At 50.8% G+C, this 18,251-nt stretch overlaps 1 protein-coding gene across 2 annotated transcripts in view; it reads left to right on the forward strand.

Moving 5' to 3' along the window:
• The first annotated feature begins 1,262 nt into the window (after positions 1 to 1,262).
• The window catches only part of oxct1a (3-oxoacid CoA transferase 1a), a 22,207-nt gene continuing 5,218 nt past the window's right edge, over positions 1,263 to 18,251 (forward strand). The window contains exons 1-13 of one of the 2 annotated variants that reach the window (XM_027026189.2): positions 1,263 to 1,418; positions 3,970 to 4,078; positions 4,162 to 4,252; positions 5,103 to 5,238; positions 5,572 to 5,721; positions 5,994 to 6,100; positions 6,805 to 6,865; positions 11,025 to 11,132; positions 11,218 to 11,338; positions 12,670 to 12,764; positions 13,136 to 13,184; positions 13,319 to 13,391; positions 14,862 to 14,937. In XM_027026189.2, the coding sequence (XP_026881990.1) occupies positions 1,320 to 1,418; positions 3,970 to 4,078; positions 4,162 to 4,252; positions 5,103 to 5,238; positions 5,572 to 5,721; positions 5,994 to 6,100; positions 6,805 to 6,865; positions 11,025 to 11,132; positions 11,218 to 11,338; positions 12,670 to 12,764; positions 13,136 to 13,184; positions 13,319 to 13,391; positions 14,862 to 14,937 (1,275 nt within the window). In that variant the 5' untranslated portion in view covers positions 1,263 to 1,319. The remainder of the gene's footprint in view (positions 1,419 to 3,969; positions 4,079 to 4,161; positions 4,253 to 5,102; positions 5,239 to 5,571; positions 5,722 to 5,993; positions 6,101 to 6,804; positions 6,866 to 11,024; positions 11,133 to 11,217; positions 11,339 to 12,669; positions 12,765 to 13,135; positions 13,185 to 13,318; positions 13,392 to 14,861; positions 14,938 to 18,251) is intronic. The other variant, XM_027026188.2, reaches the window with a different exon arrangement.

Consider the following 18,251-nt stretch of genomic DNA (forward strand, 5'->3'; position numbering starts at 1 on the left):
GTCCAAGCTGACAAACACACAGCAGAGTGCATGGCTTCAGGTATGGTGGACTTGCAAAGCTTTTTATATGGGCAGATGGTGCAAATGTCCAAGACGTCTGTTGCTGGAATTCTGAGCTCAGTTTCATTCCCAGTGATGACACTCATGCATGACCATCCAGTATGACTGACCATGCTCTCGTCGCGTGAGCTCTGATTCCACTCTGTCCACCATAAATGTAGACGACCGTTTCACTGCTCTGCTGCCATCTCCTGGCAGCTAATTCTGTAGCGCAGGAAAAACGGACAAGATAAAGATATGGTAGTCTTTAAGTGTGTGTGTGTGTGTGACACAAAGATACTCTGTGTCTGTGGCAGATGTAGGCTACATGTCTGTGTTTCTAACCAAGTTTCCTTATCCACTCGTACTGATTAAACGCCTGTCATCGTGATGGCAAACTAATCGACTGTACCACATCATTCTCTGCTGAAACGTGTCTGACGTGTGTGCGCGCAACCTGCCGCGCAGAAACCGTGACCGGGAATTCGGCGAATATTGAAGCTTTGATCCACGTGTGTGCAGAGCGCGCGAACTGGGGACAGCCTGGGGTAAAACCGTGCTCGCACCCACCTAAGCAGATCAATCATTATTGCACATGGGCTTATTAAAGAAAGCCACTCCAGCCAAAACAGTGTTTCGTCTGCTTTTTTAAAGTATATTTGGGTAAACCAGAGAATTCGCTTGTTTCTTCCTTCAGTTAACGGTTTGCATCCTTCTGTGTGTTAGTCTCCTGTCCGAGTGAACCTAACTCGTTATGGTGTAATAGCTGCGGACATTTTTACTGTAACTGCCCCCTACAGGATCACCACGTAACGCGCGCGGCGCGGGGGACAGGCGCCGTTGGCTAGTCACGTGGGAGAAGGGGCGTGGCCAGGGCGCATTGTGGGCGGAAGTGTCGGTCAGGCGAGAAGCGTGGATGAAAAAGCTGCATATAGCGGAAGAAGAATTAAACAACTTACACGTTTGTTAATAGTCATTTTTACAAAAAACATGCAATCCATTTCACGAGCGCTTTCTCTAATGCAGCCCAATGCCTCTCACGTATTAATGCATACGTTTAGACCTAATTCAACTTTAAGATAATTCGGCAACTTTCAAATGTTTCACAGCATGTTAACGTTGGCCGCAAATACCCTCAGGAGTTGGACCTAGCCTCCTGACTCACAGTCCTTAGAGTTAAATTTAGAGGCCCCAGCCCCTGTCACTCACCGGCTGGGCCCGCCCCTCTCCGCCTGCGGGCACGCTGCGTACGCATCACCATCGGACCGTGCTTCGTAAACATGGCGACTCTCGCGCTGTTGTCCAGAGCTGAGAACATACTCGTGAGGAACGTGAGCGTGGCCGCCCGCGTGAGCTTCTCGCGAAGTGCCCTCAGCAAGGTCAGTGATGGAGATTCTGAACGAGTATTAGACTCCAGTGGGCCGCTGCTGTGGGGTGCGCGCACGCAGCTGCCCCGGGCCAGGGTTTGTGCTGCAAGCAGGGGTGGTAACAGACGCGTGCTTTTGCATTGTCGTACACAGAACAAACATCTCTTATAAAGTGCGCTGCACGAGGTGGCTTAGTTAGTTGCTGATGGCGCGCGGACGTCCTTGGGGAGTCAGAGTGCTCGCGCTTCTACTGTAGCTGGCCGACCTGCGACCTGCTGGTCAACCTTCACAAACACAGTCGGATTGGAGAGATTTGACCTTCATTGGTGGTGAGAGGGCGAGGGTGCAAAGTTCTGTTAGAAATGTCCAGTATTTAATATGCACGCTCTGATCGTTAGACCCGCGCTATCTCGTGCAGCAGTAGCTGGTGTTTCACTCGCATGCAACAGCTCCGTCTCCACGTCAGGCTGCTGTGCCATATCACAATACGATAACGCGCTCGGCAATGTCCGTTAAATAGAAGTTGATGCTCGCAACCCTCTTGCACTCACTGCTAACCCCGTTCACACACACATAAATAAATATATAAACTGGGACTTTGTAGTTTCTTGGTTGTGGATGTGTGCTTGTGCAGGTTTATCAGGTGGGGTTTAAAGGTCAGAGTCAAGGCTGGAGAGGTGCTGCCAACACTGGTCCTGCACTTAAACACTGAGCAGGTAGCAGCCCCAGATAAGACACACCGCACAGACGCCGATAATAGCCTTGTGTTTTATAAAGTGCGTTTGGAAGCTTCAGTGAACTGGACCAATCCTGTTCCAATGGGCTGTTCTGCATGACCTGTTCCTGTTTGTAGCCCTGTCTCCATTTACTGGGCCTCCTGCAACCCTGGGCCACACTCACAGTCCCACTTACATGGGAGTGCCAGTTGCTGTAGCAACTCTCACATGACATTCTGAAGTCTCAGGCGTGGATCCAACACAGGCAGTTGGCCTCCAGTTCGGAGGGGTACGTACGTACCGCAGCCTCTGGGACCCTGCTGTGGTCAGTGCTGTGTGTCCAGAGGTTTACTGACTGAAGAGAACTGGTCTTGTTCTTGGCACAGTTGTGCCATGTTTCCTGTGACCTTATTTCTTAATGACCAGTTTTGTAAATTGGGCTGTGATGACTGCATGTGTGTATAAGAGAGTTTAAAATATAAGTCTGTATAAAAATGCGTCCAGCTAGCACCTGCTCTTTGGTCAAAACTAAGTCATGCATCAAACAGGCCATAAATGATGACACAACACACATAGAGAACAGAACTCCAGGCAGTCAGCTGACGTCAGTACAGTAGTGGTGGGTGCAGTACAATTTACACTTAACTGCAAAATATGTCAGCCTCGTAGGTTCAGCTATAGAGTAGGTGTTTCTAGTAGAGTGAGCAATTAGAGTTTAGAACTGTGAGAGCATGACAGTCATACTACTGATTGTCAGGATATTAATAAGACTTGTTTAAGTACAATAAAGCCATTACAAGCTGTTCTGATATCATGATATCAGTTAATATCGTGGCTGTTTGAGGCATGAACAGGATTTGGTTGCAAGTTTCCATGTCCTGTCTTGCTCTATAAGTCACTGGCTGAGATGTGAAGTTGGCTGAGCAGGTTTCTAGGGCATTGTTGAGTCAAAACATCCTCTGTCCTTTCTACTCTTGAAGGTGGCGTGCTTCTTGGCGGTCTTGTCACTGTTCCATAATAACACACTTCACATTTAACCACCAGAGCTGTTACAGAAGGCTCGTATTCAGCGTTTGTCTCGTTTGTTTTCTCCCTGAGCCGTTACAGAAGGCTCATATTCAGCGTTTGTCTCGTTTGTTTTCTCCCTGAGCCGTTACAGAAGGCTCATATTCAGCGTTTATCTCAGTAACTCTACCCATACAGTGTTGCGTGTGGATCAGGTGACCTGCGTCTGGAATCAGAGTCTGGTTTTGCACTCCGTTTAGATTCGGTTTAGGTTCGATTCCAGTCACATTTTGTGCCCAGTGGAACTCCAACTGTGTTGTTTGTAGTTATTATAAAACAGCATAAAATAAGGTATCTATCAGTAGTTGCCATAGCGACAGAGCCATGAAACTGTCATAAAGGCTGTGTCATAAAGGCTGTGTCTCAGTCTGAAACGCTTGTTTTGTGATAATATCTATAAAATGAAGTTAAAGTTTATTGGGATGTACAGTTATAACTTACTACACTACAGAATTTAATGAAATGTGTATACACGTGTGTGTGTGTGTGTGTGTGTGTGTGTGTGTGTGTGTGTGTGTGTAAGTAATCCATGTCCGAGTGTGTCCATACCCTTGTAATTCCAAGAAGACATTATCCCCTCACTGTCTGGTTTGTGGTGTCTACAGTCTGACTTGTTTTCTGTTTAGTGGCACTTGCCGTGATTTAGAGCCTCCAGCAATAAACTCAGTACAGCACCCAGTTCAGGATGGGGTTTGGATGAGGGTCAGAGACGTGTGTTGTGGGAGCTGACTGGTCCTACTGCGATTCGTTCATCCTCTGATCTGAACATCTCCGTCCTGCAGACATGTGGCTGCTACTTCTCCACCTCCAGCCACCGGAGGTCCAAGTTCTACTCCAGCGCCACGGAGGCAGTGAAAGATATTCCTGATGGAGCCACTATTCTGGTTGGAGGTACGTTATTCCAGGGTTCAGGCCTGTGGTGAGTGGCCCCATTGTGCAGGTTACAGTTTTGTCTTTTTTAAACTTGTGTGCAGGATTTGGACTGTGTGGCATCCCTGAGAATCTGATCAACAGTTTACTGAAGACGGGAGTGAAGGAGCTGACTGCAGTCAGTAATAATGCAGGGTGAGTGGAGACTGACCGGGGTCAGTACTGACGCAGGGTGAGTGGAGACTGACCGGGGTCAGTACTGACGCGGGGTGAGTGGAGACTGACCGGGGTCAGTACTGACGCGGGGTGAGTGGAGATAAATGTCTGTTCGTAGTGTCAGTGCAGCACAGGTACCAAACGGAACACCCGCTGAGTGTCCACATCAACTTTGCCTTTGACCAGTTCTGCTGGTGTGGAGCAAAGCATTGTGCGCGTGGTGGTGAGTTTCAGCAGTGGCGTCCAGTAGTGTCCAGCTCTCTGAGGACTCTGGCTCTTCCCTCCACTGTCCGTTACGCCCAGTTAGTCATTCTACGTGTTAATTAGTGATTCATCTTCTCGTGTCAGTGCTTCACCCTGCTACTGGAGATTCACTTCAGCCCTACATGTGGGACGGAGCACAGACACACACGCGCGTATGCGCGTGCGGAGTGGACGTGGACACACACACACACACACACACACTCAACATATGCCTTCATTACTTATGGTTTTTGTTTTAAACAGAAGTTCAGAGGTTCTCCCCAAGTTCATTTTTTGTAGAAATCACCAAACATGCGACAGAGGCACAGTGACGTTCTGACGTTCCGCAATGCTGGTTGTGTTAATTGTAATTTAACACAATGTTGAATGTGAGAAACAGTGAGTGTTACAGATTTGTAGACAAACATGAGAAAGAAAAACCAGTTGGTTATTGGTTTCCATTACAAGGGAGCTGCATGCAGAGTGTATTATGCTGGAGGGCATGAGTGGGTGTGTATAGGGTAGATGACAATTATGCTGGCTGGTGTGTGTGTGTGTGTGTGTGTGTGTGTGCGTGCGCACGTAGGGTGGATGACTTTGGCCTGGGCCTCCTCCTTAAGACCAAACAAATCAAGCGAATGATCTCGTCCTACGTGGGTGAGAACATGGAGTTTGAGAGGCAGTACCTGAGTGGGGAGCTGGAGGTAGAGCTGACGCCACAGGTGAGACCACCTGGGGACGTGTGTGTGTGTGTGTGTGTGTGTGTGTGTGTGTGTGTGTGTGTCTGGGGTCCTGTGTGGCTGCACGCTCACTGACACCCTGATGTTACCAGACCCGAACAGAACATGGGCAGATGTGTTCTAGTAACTTCATTATTTTATTCCTAAATCTGTCCTTCATTCAGACAGTGTGTGAGTGTTTGTGTACTAAGCGTAAAGGGTTCTGGTTCCTCTGTTAGCCGTGTAACACTCCTGAGTTCTGCTGGGTCTGAACCCTTACGCCAGTTGGTCAGTTCCGCCTGCAGGCTCCGATTGTTCCGTCCCGTCTGATTTCAGGGAACACTGGCGGAGAGGATCCGCGCCGGAGGTGCTGGCATTCCCGCCTTCTTCACGGCTACTGGGTACGGAACGCTCATCCAAGAAGGTGGAGCTCCCATCCGGTACAGCAGCGATGGAAGTGTGGCCATAGCCAGCCATGCCAGAGAGGTGCGCATCTTGGCCATGCCCCCACTGGCTGGCCACACCCAGCTCCAGAGTCAGGCTTTACTGAGTAGTGAAATGACGGTAGCTGCTGTTTGTGTGTGTTCATATTTTTACGAAGCTCTTCAGAGAACACAAAACCCAGCAACACAATATCCATTATTCTGTTGTCTTGCAGTGTATCCTGTGTGTGTCTAGTGGTGGGGGGTTGTGTTGTGACATCTGATGTACAGACTCTGTAGAGGAACCCTTTCCTGTCCTGACTGTCTGCTTTGCAGGTGCGTGAGTTCAGGGGCAGACACTTCATCATGGAGACAGCCATAACGGGGGACTACGCCCTGGCAAAAGCCTGGAAAGCAGACAGAGCGGGAAATGTCATCTTCAGGTATCGCCGCCTCGTCACCTGCACGTCTCCCGCAAGCCCTCAGTCCAGAGGACGAGGGCTGTAGTGTAGCTCAGTGTCCCCTGACAGACAGGCAGGCATGGTGTATAAATATCCCTGCAGAAATATCCTGACCCATATGAAATAACAGTTAAAAAAGACCTGGTGTTGGAGGAGGAGGAGGATGACGAAGGTGTGGGCAGTGGTGCTCAGTGGTGAAGGTACTGGTCTAGTAATCAGAAGGTTGCTGGTTCAAGTCCTACTACTGCCAGGTTGCCACTGTTGGGTCCCTGAACAAAACCCTTAAACCTCAGTTACTCAAGTTGTGTTCAGTCAGAGTTGTAAGACGTTTTGGATAAAAGCCTCAGAAATGCTAGCAATGTTTGATTTCTGCATGTATGTCAGATGAGGGCTGTGTTACAGTGTTTATCCTGTTACAGTGCTAAAATGTGTGTGTGTGTGTGTGTGTGTATTCTCCATTTTGGTCCAGACCACATAAACAAGCCTCAGTGTAGTGGAGATACAAACTGAAGGTCATGTTTATTCAGTTTATTCTCCACCAGAGGGCAATGTTTTCATTTTAGTGAACATCTCTTGCTGTGGCCTGGTATGTTTGAGCTGAAATGGAGAGTTTTGTGGTGTGTTTTCCTGAGTGTTTGGATCAGATGACTGCACCACACGTCTCTCACTCTGCTGTCTCCGAACAGGAAAACCGCCAGAAACTTCAACCAGCCCATGTGTAAGGCAGCGAGGGTGACCATCGTGGAGGTGAGCGGACCCGTTCCCCCCACGGTCCTCCGGACCTCCATGTGAAGGGGCCGCCCTTGTTAATGATGGACTTGACGGCGTGGTGTCTGTCTGTCTGTCTGTGTTCCTACAGTAGCGCAGTTATCTGGGCTAGACCAATAAAGGAGGATTAGGGGGGTCATTAAGGAAACTTTACTCCTGGTAATGCTGTCATTATGGCACTACAGAGAACCTTATCAGGACTGGAAACCAGTGTGGAGCTGCTCTGCGTGTGTATGCATCTGTGCCTCTGTGTTTGTGTGTGCGTGTATGTGTGTGTGTGTTGGACAAAAGTGTTTTGTTTTTTTTTTGTGGCTCTGGTCATTTCGTGTTCTCAGCAGGGATCAGATTAAAAAAGCCCCAACCTTCTGTCACACTGCGTTTCCTACGGCTGTTGCAGGTCAGAGATCCGGCCTGTTCAATTCCACCTCTCTCCTGGAAACTTTGCTTGGATGTGTTTGTGCGGGTCTTACTATCTCTGCATCCTGTATGTCCTGTGTAGGCTTGTGTGTATGTGTGTGTGTGTGTGTGTGTGAGATTTCTGAGGTAAATAAGGCAGACCCATTTTTAGTTGCTTGGCTGAGCTGAAGTGTTTGCAGAGCGGAGCCACCCTCTGCCAGCCTCGGCGGCCGTGGTGTGCAGCATGCTGGGATATGCTGTACCTTCTGGGACGTGTAGTTCTGGAGATACGCCGAGGCAGCTGTGAAGCGTGTGGAGGTGAGGGGGTGCCCCTCTCCACACCCCACCCCACCCACGTGGGCGAACACCATGTCCCCTAAAACCTTATTTGGTGGGACTGACAACAACCACCACCACCGGGAAAAAAAACAAAAAAAACAAACAAAAAAAGGAAATATAATGGAGTTAGCCAGCTGGTTGCCAGGCAACGCATGCCTGCCTGCCTGCTCCATTGGGGACATAATGTTGTGGTTATGGCAGGTAGAGGAGATCTGAAGCATTGTGGGACGTGAGGAGATCATCTCAGCCAGCCTCCGTTTGTGTGCCGCCGGTGCTGTGGCACCACCGAGTGGAGCCTACCGCGGAAGCTGCAGGTTGTGTGTGTGTGTGTGTGTGTGTTGTAAAATCAGGCTCATTGGTTATTGATGAAATCCATCCTCAAAGGTGTCAGTCCCCCCCCAAACCTGCTTTTGTTCGATTCAAATCCCTCATTACTCTTTTGGTGTGTTGCACATAAATTAGCGATCGCACAGCTGGGCCACAGAAACCAGGGTGCAGGTTTTCATGAGTGTTGGAGAGATCTGCACGATGTGTGAAAGTTGCACACAACTTCCGTCAGTCTGCAGCAGGGACGAGGACGTTCCGAGCTCCCCACCGCGTCTCCGCTGGGCTGACACTAACAGGACCGGGCTAGCTGTAGATCTGCGGATACGTCCAGCTTGCACATGCAGTCTAATTTACATCATCGCTCACTCTTGATGGAGGTCCCATAATGCAGTGCACCGTGTTCCACCAGCTGCTGCTCACGCTGTCTGAGCTTGTTCATCTAATGCCTGAGTGATCGGCGCCCCCCCCGGTGTGAGGAGCACATCCGTGGCGTGAGCAGCACGAGGACTTCACACCTCTGAGGGGAGAATATACATGCGGCTCTGTCCAGTCTGGAGGCTCCTGGGAGCCACTGTCCCACAGGCCCCTGCAGCTGGGCTAGTGTGGGCTGGCTTCTCCCCCAGTGGGCACTGCGGTTCCTCTAACGGGAGAGAGTTGCAGGTTAGGAGGGGGTTCCAGGCTCTCCAGTCTCCAGTGCGGCCGGGCAGCAGGAGGTGAGTGAGTGCAGGTGTGGTTCGTCATGGTGGACTGCGCACACTTCTGCCTCCTGCCGGACATCACGTCGCTGGACCAGCTGGACTCGGCACCCTGGAGAGTAGCCAGTGGTCCTGGTGTGACAGGAATCCAAGCCAACGTTAGTTGCCGCCCCCCTACTGTCAAAACTAGTGTTTACATTTCCATAAATTAAACGTTGACTCATCCAGCAAGGGCAATATAATTGTTCGCTGAAATCGTAATGAATATCAAACATTCAGCCATAACGGCTCCCTGCGCAGTTTCCAACACAACCACACAACTCTTCCAGTGTTTCCCGTGTTGCTAAAGTCTTCACTCTGCTCTAGCGGCATGGCTAAAGGTCACCTGTAGTCTAACTGTCCTCCTGAAGAAGCTTTTAATGAGGTTAAGCTTTTACAGAGTGGCTGGTGTTTATTGTGGTGTTTAGTCTGTGTAACCCAGCTGTTTTGGAGTGGTTGTGGGAGACGCTCGCACACTCGGCTCATCTTCATTCTGGGTGGTAACCCTCCCTCATTGGCCGGACCGTTTCATGTTCTCACATGTGACCTGGGCTGTGGGCTCTGGTCGTGGCTGTGGGCTCTGGGCGTGGCTGTGGGCTCTGGGCGTGGCTGTGGGCTCTCTGAGGGGAATAATTCACTTCAATTCAGACAGGAGGGTCAGTGGGGGAATGAATTCACACGTGGTTCGTCTGCATTGCCTGACAGTTCTGCTACTGCTACTGTCTTGGCTGTAAAATTGAAGAGTGACAAATGAGAAGTGCAGATTAGACAAGATAAATAAGACCAGCGAGATCTGTAGACCAGATGAAAAGATCTGCAAATGTCCTTCTGTCCAGAAAATGAACTCTGTAGCTACAACCCTTAAACGGCTGCTGGTATCTTAAACTGAACACTTGATTTTCAATGGGTTGGACTGAATCCAGTACCCTAATATTTATTCTGCAGAGCTGGCATCTCTCACACACACACACACACACACACACACACACACACACACACACACACACACACACACACACACACACACACACACTCTCACACACACACACACACACACACACACACACACACACACACACACACTCTCACACACACACACACACACACACACACACACACACACACACACACACACACAGTCTGACTGAGCGCTTGGTTCAACAGCTGCCCTCCCCATTCACCCTTAAGACAAATGCAAACGCCACTGGTTGTTACCATGACAACGCTGAGACAGTGGGCTCCAGGCGGGACGGTCCTCCTGGGCCCTGCAGGAGGTGCTGTAGACAGAGGGAGCTGCATGCTGAGGACAGAGCTGGGTCACCTGCTCTCTCCTCTCTGCACTCCCCTCTCTGCTCCTCTCTCCTCCCCTATGGCTAGAGGTGGCTTTGGGCTCATGGATTCGCCTCCTGCGTCTCCCTTTATCCCAGCTGATGCTTTCTACCCACTATTTTAAGAACTTACTTTGCTCCTGAAAGGAAAAGCTAAGATGTGTGAGAGAGAGAGAGAGAGAGAGAGAGAGAGAGAGAGAGAATGTCTCTTCGTGAGAGAATGTCTCTTTGAGAGAGGGAAGACTTCGTGATGTTGTCTGAAGCTGTGAAACAGCTGAACTGCTCAGTCCTCCAGGGCTGCTCAGTGCCACTATGACGTCTCCCACTGTGGCGCGTTTACACTAGTAGAAGTGTGTGTTTATGCTACTGGGAGTGCAACTGAACCTTTACACAAGTACAGTTTAGTTTACGGTAGTGGGGGTTTACGGTAGTCCAGCCAATAGCATAGTGAGAGATTGTTTATGACTCTCTCATTCTATTCTAGGGATTACTTTGTTTGAATGTTTTAGTGATGTGTTGGTGTTTCTAGTAGTGAGGTGTTTCAGTGGGGTTTTGGTGGTAGTATTTTAGTGGTGGTGTTGGGGGATCATCCCATAAGGGACAGCATGAGGACCTCCTGCTCTTGGCCCCAGAACAGGCTGTGTGTGATTGGTGGGTTTCTCAGCATTCTCGGGTCCGTAACGCGAGTGGTGTTGAGCTGCATGTGTGTCTCTGGTTGTTGACCTAAATCACCACCCTGCTGGAATACAGAGAGTGTTTCTCCCAGTAGCATTACAGAGCTGCTTGTCCTGCTGTGATGGATTAAAGAATTAGGGAAGCTTTGTACACACGGGGGCAAAGCTGACGGTGTCGGAGCTGACGGTGGCGTCTGGGACTGCATGCTCATTTGGGTGTTTCAGTGCTAATTCTGAGCTTTATGATGGCAGGCTGAACACTGGTTTCCTCCGACCCCAAACTGTGTTGGTGGAGTGTGTGTGAGTGTGTGTGTATGATGGTTCTAGTATGTCTCCTCAGGTGGAAGAGATTGTGGATGTGGGCACATTTACAGAGGAAGACATTCATATTCCCAGCATCTATGTGCACCGGATCGTTAAGGGCGACCAGTATGAAAAGCGCATTGAGGTGAGACGGCACCCCCTGCTGTGCATGCCGGCGTCTGCCTCCCTCCACACGGGTGCTTATGTGCTGGTGCGCTCCCCTCCCATAGAAACGCACGGTAAAGAAGACAGCGTCGCCAACAGAGAAGCCCAAACCTGGGAAAGAGTCGGACCTGGTGAGAGAACGCATCATCCGCAGAGCAGCGCTGGAGTTTGAGGACGGCATGTACGGTACGAACAGAACAGTTTAAACAGAAAGGGTCAGGGTTAGATGACCAGGGTTAATGGGGTTTGATGGATCGGGTTAACGGGGTCTAATGGGGTTAAATGGATCTGGGTTAATGGGGTTAGATGGATCTGGGTTAACAGGGTTAGATGGCCAGTGTTAATGGGGTTAGATGGCCAGGGTTAATGGAGTTAGATGGCCAGGGTTAACGGGGTCTAATGAGGTTAGATGGATCTGGGTTAACGAGGTTAGATGGATCTGGGTTAACGAGGTTAGATGGATCTGGGTTAACGAGGTTTGATGGATCTGGGTTAACGAGGTTTGATGGATCTAGGTTAACGGGGTTTGATGGCCAGGGTTAACGGGGTTAGATGGTTTGGGTTAACGGGGTCTAACTGGGTTTGATGGCCAGGGTTAACGGGGTCTAACGGGGTTTGATGGCCAGGGTTAACGGGGTCTAATGGGGTTTGATGGCCAGGGTTAACGGGGTTTGATGGCCAGAGTTAACGGGGTCTACGGAGGTTAGATGGCGAGGGTTAACGGGTTTAGATGGCCAGGGTTAACGGGGTTAGATGGCCAGGGTTAACGGGCTCTAACGGGGTTAGATGGCTTGAGTTAACGGGGTTTGATGGCTAGGATTAACAGGGTCTAACGGGGTTTGATGGCCAGGGTTAAGGGGGTTTGATGGCCAGGGTTAAGGGGGTTTGATGGCCAGGGTTAACGGGGTTTGATGACCAGGGTTAACGAGGTCTAACAGGGTTAGATGGCCTGGGTTAACGGGGTTTGATGGCCAGAGTTAACGGGGTCTACGGAGGTTAGATGGCGAGGGTTAACGGGTTTAGATGGCCAGGGTTAACGGGGTTAGATGGCTAGGATTAACAGGGTCTAACGAGGTTAGATAGCCTGGGTTAACGGGGTTTGATGGCCAGGGTTAACGGGGTCTAACGGAGTTAGATGGCCTGAGTTAACAGAGTTAGATGGCCGGGGTATGAAGGCCTGGGCTAACGGGGTTAGATGGCCGGGGTTTGAAGGCCTGGGCTAACGGGGTTTGATGGCCGGGGTTTGAAGGCCTGGGCTAACGGGGTTTGATGGCCGGGGTTTGATGGCCTGGGCTAACGGGGTTTGATGGCCGGGGTTTGATGGCCTGGGTTAGCAGGGTCTAACGGAGTTTGATGGATCTGGGTTAACGGGGGTCTTCAGAAATGCTGAGGTCTGGCTCAGATCTAGGAGAGGTTGACCTTCCTCTTTTTTTCTTTTTCCACATGTGCATCACGTCATTTCCGTGACACACCACCACTCTGTTCTGTGCTAACGATGCTTTTCACACCCGCTTCAGCTAACCTGGGCATTGGGATTCCCATGTTGGCCAGTAACTATATCAAACCTGACATCAGCGTGCACCTGCAGAGTGAGAACGGCATTCTGGGATTGGTAAGTGTTCTCTTTCCATCTTCAGGATCCCACTGTCGCTAGCTGTCTTCCGTGGTGTTTGAAGGTGTTTAGAAAGTGTGACATTATGACCCTCGGGGACAGTATGCAGTATTGTTGAAGAGCACAGGGGCTTTCGGCATGTTTGGGTCCTGTGGGTGTGTGTGGGGGGGGTGTGGGTGTGTGCGTGTGTGATTTTGTCTTTGGAGACGTCTAAACTTCGTATGTTTGATTCGGTCTTTGTACTTTGTCCTTTTCTTTGAACTATTAATTGAAACTGCAATCAGGTTTTATGTAGTAATAGTTTTCTAAATGGAGTTTGCTGGGAAGTACTGATGAGTGCTGTTGATTTCCTGTGCTGCGTGGGGGGGCAGGGCCCGTATCCTGCCGAGCACGAGGTGGACGCTGATCTCATCAATGCTGGTAAGTCGTCCCCGTGCCCCGCCTCAGGCAGCATGGAGTACAGCAGACAATGGGCAGGGTGGTACGGTGGGCGTGGCTGATTGTGTGTGTGTGTGTGTGTGTGTGTGTGTGTGTGTGTGTACCCGCCCCTGTAGGAAAGGAGACTGTGACAGTCCGCCCCGGAGCTGCCTACTTCTCCAGTGATGAGTCCTTTGCGATGATTAGAGGGTGAGAAGCAAAGATTTCTGGGACATCTACATTATGTTTCTGTATGTTTCTGCAGTTCTGGGTTTTGGATGGAGCAGAAAAGAACATTGTGTTGCTCCAAGAATAGGATGGACTGGAGGGGCGTGTCTTTTACACAGGACCGCCCTGCATGCACTGGGCCTGAGGGGGCGTGTCTTTTAGACTGGACCGCCCTGCATGCACTGGGCCTGAGGGGGCGTGTCTTTTAGACTGGACCGCCCTGCTTGCACTGGGCCTGAGGGGGCGTGTCTTTTAGACTGGACCGCCCTGCTTGCACTGGGCCTGAGGGGGCGTGTCTTTTAGACTGGACCGCCCTGCACGTACTGGGCCTGAGGGGGCGTGTCTTTTAGACTGGACCGCCCTGCACGTACTGGGCCTGAGGGGGCGTGTCTTTTAGACTGGACCGCCCTGCAGGCACTGGGCCTGAGGGGGCGTGTCTTTTAGACTGGACTGGCCTGCACGGAGCCCATTTCTGATTTCACAGATGCCAATACCGCCATCACTCAGTGGAGGGGAGGGGCGGGTCCAGGAGGGAGGGGGCTGCTGATGGGAGCACTGAGCTGTCAGTCAAGGGTTAATGTGTGCGGAGGCAGCGGTGCCTCGAGCCCCTCCCCCTGACATTTGGAGCGCACTCAGAGTGGTGGTTGAGAGGAGAGGGAGGAGTCTTCTCTCCTCACGTCCAGTCTGGCGCTAGGAGACCAGGAGCGGCACTCCACTGATGGACCACGCACACACACACACACCCACGCGCCTTGATTCCACATCCTCCCTGTCTGTCTGCTCTCTTAACAGCACTTTCCTTTCTGCACTCCGTTTCTGTGCGGTGTTTCCTCTGAATTAATTCCGCAGGAGGTTTTTTTTGTTGTGTTTGTGTTGATTTTTCCACTTGTGGCCACAGTAGAGACGAGCTCCCGTCTGCCTAAAGTCGCTCCACTGGTGTGTTGTAGGTTTTGATTGATTTTTTTTTTTTTCCCCTGGATGGCTAATTCCTTCCTCCTCCGCGCGATGCGTCAGTGCTGTGGCGCGTTTGCCCTGCGCGAGTCGTGTCGGGGCTGTGCACCAGACGATGTCTGCGAGGCCTTCGCACATTAGCCGCGCTGGCCTCTGGCCTCCGCTCCTGCCCCAGTGCAGGGCCCAGAGACGGTCCTGCCTCGTACCTGCCGGTGTGACATCACCTGGCTGCTTCGCTCAGAGGTGTTGGAGTTGCAGCAGTACACGTTTCCCATCTTAGATGCATCTCACTTGTTTGTCACTTCTTTTCATTTTTTGCATGTTAGACACCCGGGCCAGCTGGACAGGGCCTTGCTGGCTGTTCAGGGTGGGTTTGGGGGTTTGGGGAATATGTGTAGCCTTCCTTTGCATGTGATGCCGTGGTTTTGTGGCTATGAATGTGTACCATGTGCTTGCTGCTTACAGCTTGCTGCTTTACTTTGCTGCTGTTGTTTTGTGTAGGGGCCATATCAACCTCACCATGCTGGGAGCCCTGCAGGTGTCTAAATTCGGAGATCTGGCCAACTGGATGATCCCGGTATGGACCCGTTATTCCTGCACATTAGAACCAGCCAGTACACGTCTGATATCAGGACCAGCTTGTATGCTATGTTAGTTTACTGTGGCTGAAGTTTACAGTTTGTTTATGGTTTATTTACAGCTTGTTTACATCTGAACCAAGCTGTATACTGTTTGTTTTTGGTTTAATTAGTTTGTTTACATCTGAACCAGGCTGTATACTGTTTGTTTACAATTTATTTACAGCTTGTTTACATCTGAACCAAGCTGTATGCTGCTTGTTAACAGCTGCCAGAGCAACTAAGGGAGCTGCATTGTAGACTATTGACCCCAGTGGGGTAATCCCATTGTTGGTGCAGGGGGGAAGTCCTGTTTTGTGGAGCAAGTGATTGTGGGTATTGTTATAGAGTGGTAAACAATACAGACATGCTGCCATTTTATACAAGTATAATAGAAATGTGAGTGTTTCACTGGCATTTGCTGCCCTTCTCCTAACAAAAATGTGTGATAAGTGGCAGTAGCAGACAGGGGGGCAGGAGAATGTGTGATTAGTGGCAGTAGAAGACAGGGGGGCAGGAGAATGTGTGATTAGTGGCAGTAGCAGACAGGGGGGCAGGAGAATGTGTGATTAGTGGCAGTAGAAGACAGGGGGGCAGGAGAATGTGTGATTAGTGGCAGTAGAAGACAGGGGGGCAGGAGAATGTGTGATTAGTGGCAGTAGCAGACAGGGGGGCAGGAGAATGTGTGATTAGTGGCAGTAGCAGACAGGGGGGCAGGAGAATGTGTGATTAGTGGCAGTAGCAGACAGGGGGGCAGGAGAATGTGTGATTAGTGGCAGTAGAAGACAGGGGGGCAGGAGAATGTGTGATTAGTGGCAGTAGAAGACAGGGGGGCAGGAGAATGTGTGATTAGTGGCAGTAGAAGACAGGGGGGCAGGAGAATGTGTGATTAGTGGCAGTAGCAGACAGGGGGGCAGGAGAATGTGTGATTAGTGGCAGTAGAAGACAGGGGGGCAGGAGAATGTGTGATTAGTGGCAGTAGCAGACAGGGGGGCAGGACTGACGTCTCTGCTGCGGCTCGTCTTTGACATGTGGAAATGTGGCACATGAAATTCCAGCTGTGGACTGAAGACGGCAGGCTGTCCCCACGTGTCAGTTAGCGTAGTTGGACACCGGCGTCCTCCACCTCCACCCGCCTCTCCCAAGGCCTTTCACAAATTCATGAGCGTGATCGCGGGCTGTGGAGACGGCGTGCTCTATCGCCTGCCGCCCGTGGCACAGGGCGGGAGGGTCGATACGGAGCTGCCCGCAGACATACACCACGCAGGGCCATTTATATCGCCTACCTGCTAGTGACAACCTGGCAGCGGCCAGCGTCTGCAGGTTGGTGGAGGTCATTTCTCACAAGCTGCTCTTTGCTGTGTTCCTGTGTGTTGGATCACCTTCCTGATGAGGACAGCGCTCCAGAGGATTGCAGTGTTAGTGGGCCGGTACCAGGAGAGGCGGCGTTAGTGGGCCAGTACCAGGAGACGCGGCGTTAGTGGGCCGATACCCAGTGGGACATGGGATCTGGGCTGCACATGTACACAGTTATTATGGTAACGCCGCTTAAAATGCCTACTGAAATGTAAATGGTCGCTAATGGAGTTATTAAATGTTGTAAATAGGGTATGAAGAGAATGTTCCGAACAGGTGACTTGTACCAGAAACCCTGACAGGAAGCTTGTGTTTTATTTCCGTTCGGTTCGAATAGGTTTGCAGTTTTCTGATTTAATGATCCTACAGGCAAACACTTGTCAGCTGGTGCCCTGAACGGAAGGAACGCAGCACGCTGCAGTGTGAGAGAGCAGGGGGTGTGTGTTGTGCGCGCAGAGATCTGGGTGTCCTGCGTTTGTGTCGGGTGTTACAGGTTGATTTCGCCTTCCCCTCCGTTAATGAAGCAGACCTGTCTGGCTGAGATATTAGCATAATCCACCAATTACACTGGGCTACCTCTCCCACACGGGGACAGGAGAGCAAGAGAGAGCGAGCGAGAAGCCTGCAGCTATACATCCAGTGGGGGAGGCAGAGTGAAAGAAAAAATAAACAGAAAAGAGAGGGGAGGGGGTAAATGATCCTGCCCCATCTGGTCCTTCACTGATAGCAGCTCTCTCCTGCCACGGGGCCCACGTGGTTCGAGGTCGCGCTTCATCACACCCTCACACACTGTGTGGCGGGGGGCAGCCTGACATCGGCAGGCTGCAGGACACGCTAACGGGTTTTTATGACGGCCGAGAGAAGCGTCAGATCTGGTGAATTATGAATTAGCATTTATAACGTCCCCCGTTAAGAGTGCAAAAGTAGAGTCTGGCTGGTGGATGCGGTCATTTCAGTCATGACGCAGCATATGTGGAGAACGAGTCAGGAGTCGGACCCCTTACAGGAGCGCGCGGACCACTCGCATCCCACGGAGGGGTCACGTCCATCCACCCTAACCTGGAAGAGCAGCAGTCTCAGTCTCAGGGTCAGGCTTATACCTGCTCCTCACAGGCTGAAGCATGGGTGGCTATGCAGGCTTCCTCTTCATGCACCTCCAGAAACTCTCCCAGCCTGTTACATGGTTTTGTGATCCCAAAGCCTGTCCCCCAGACTCTGACAGCACTTCTCTGCTTTGAACAGCATCCGGATCTGTAACGTTAAACGGAACGTTGCCTGTTTTTTTGTTTGTTTGTTTGTTTGTTTTTATCAGTTTCTTATGATTTTATATTTGGATACTTATTTTTACACTTGTTCTCCACCTACGGGGCATATGGCGCTCACAGACGCTGTAGTGAGTTTAACTCTAGCCTGCTAGAGGCTGGGCACCTGCACACCCTGAAAAATGTCTCCACATCTCTGTGGGAGTTTCACTAGCTGGAAGGAATGCCAGGCCCCGCCCCTGCAGCATTCCCACCATGAATTCCATCCATTTACATTTACAGCATTTATCTGACACTTTTATCCAAAGCGACTTACAGTTATGACTGAGTCCAACTTGAGGGTTAAGGGTCTTGCTCAGGGGCCCAACAGTGGCAACATGGCAGTGGAGGGACTTGAACCAGCAACCTTCTGATTAGAAATTAAGTAACTTAACTTCTGCCCAGCAAAATGCAGCAAACATCCAACCAGGACGCACAATCACATTCGTGGAGTTTGCTTATGTTTGGCAAAAAGGGACAATGAGGGGGCTGACTGAGTCAGTCCAGCAGCTCCGAGATGAGTCAGTCCAGCAGCTCCGAGATGAGTCAGTCCAGCTGAGATTAGTCAGTCCAGCAGCTCCGAGATGTCAGTCCAGCTGAGATGAGTCAGTCCAGCA

The sequence above is a fragment of the Electrophorus electricus genome, chromosome 18 (genome assembly GCF_013358815.1).
Source record: "Electrophorus electricus isolate fEleEle1 chromosome 18, fEleEle1.pri, whole genome shotgun sequence".
Classification (NCBI taxonomy): Eukaryota; Metazoa; Chordata; class Actinopteri; order Gymnotiformes; family Gymnotidae; genus Electrophorus; species Electrophorus electricus.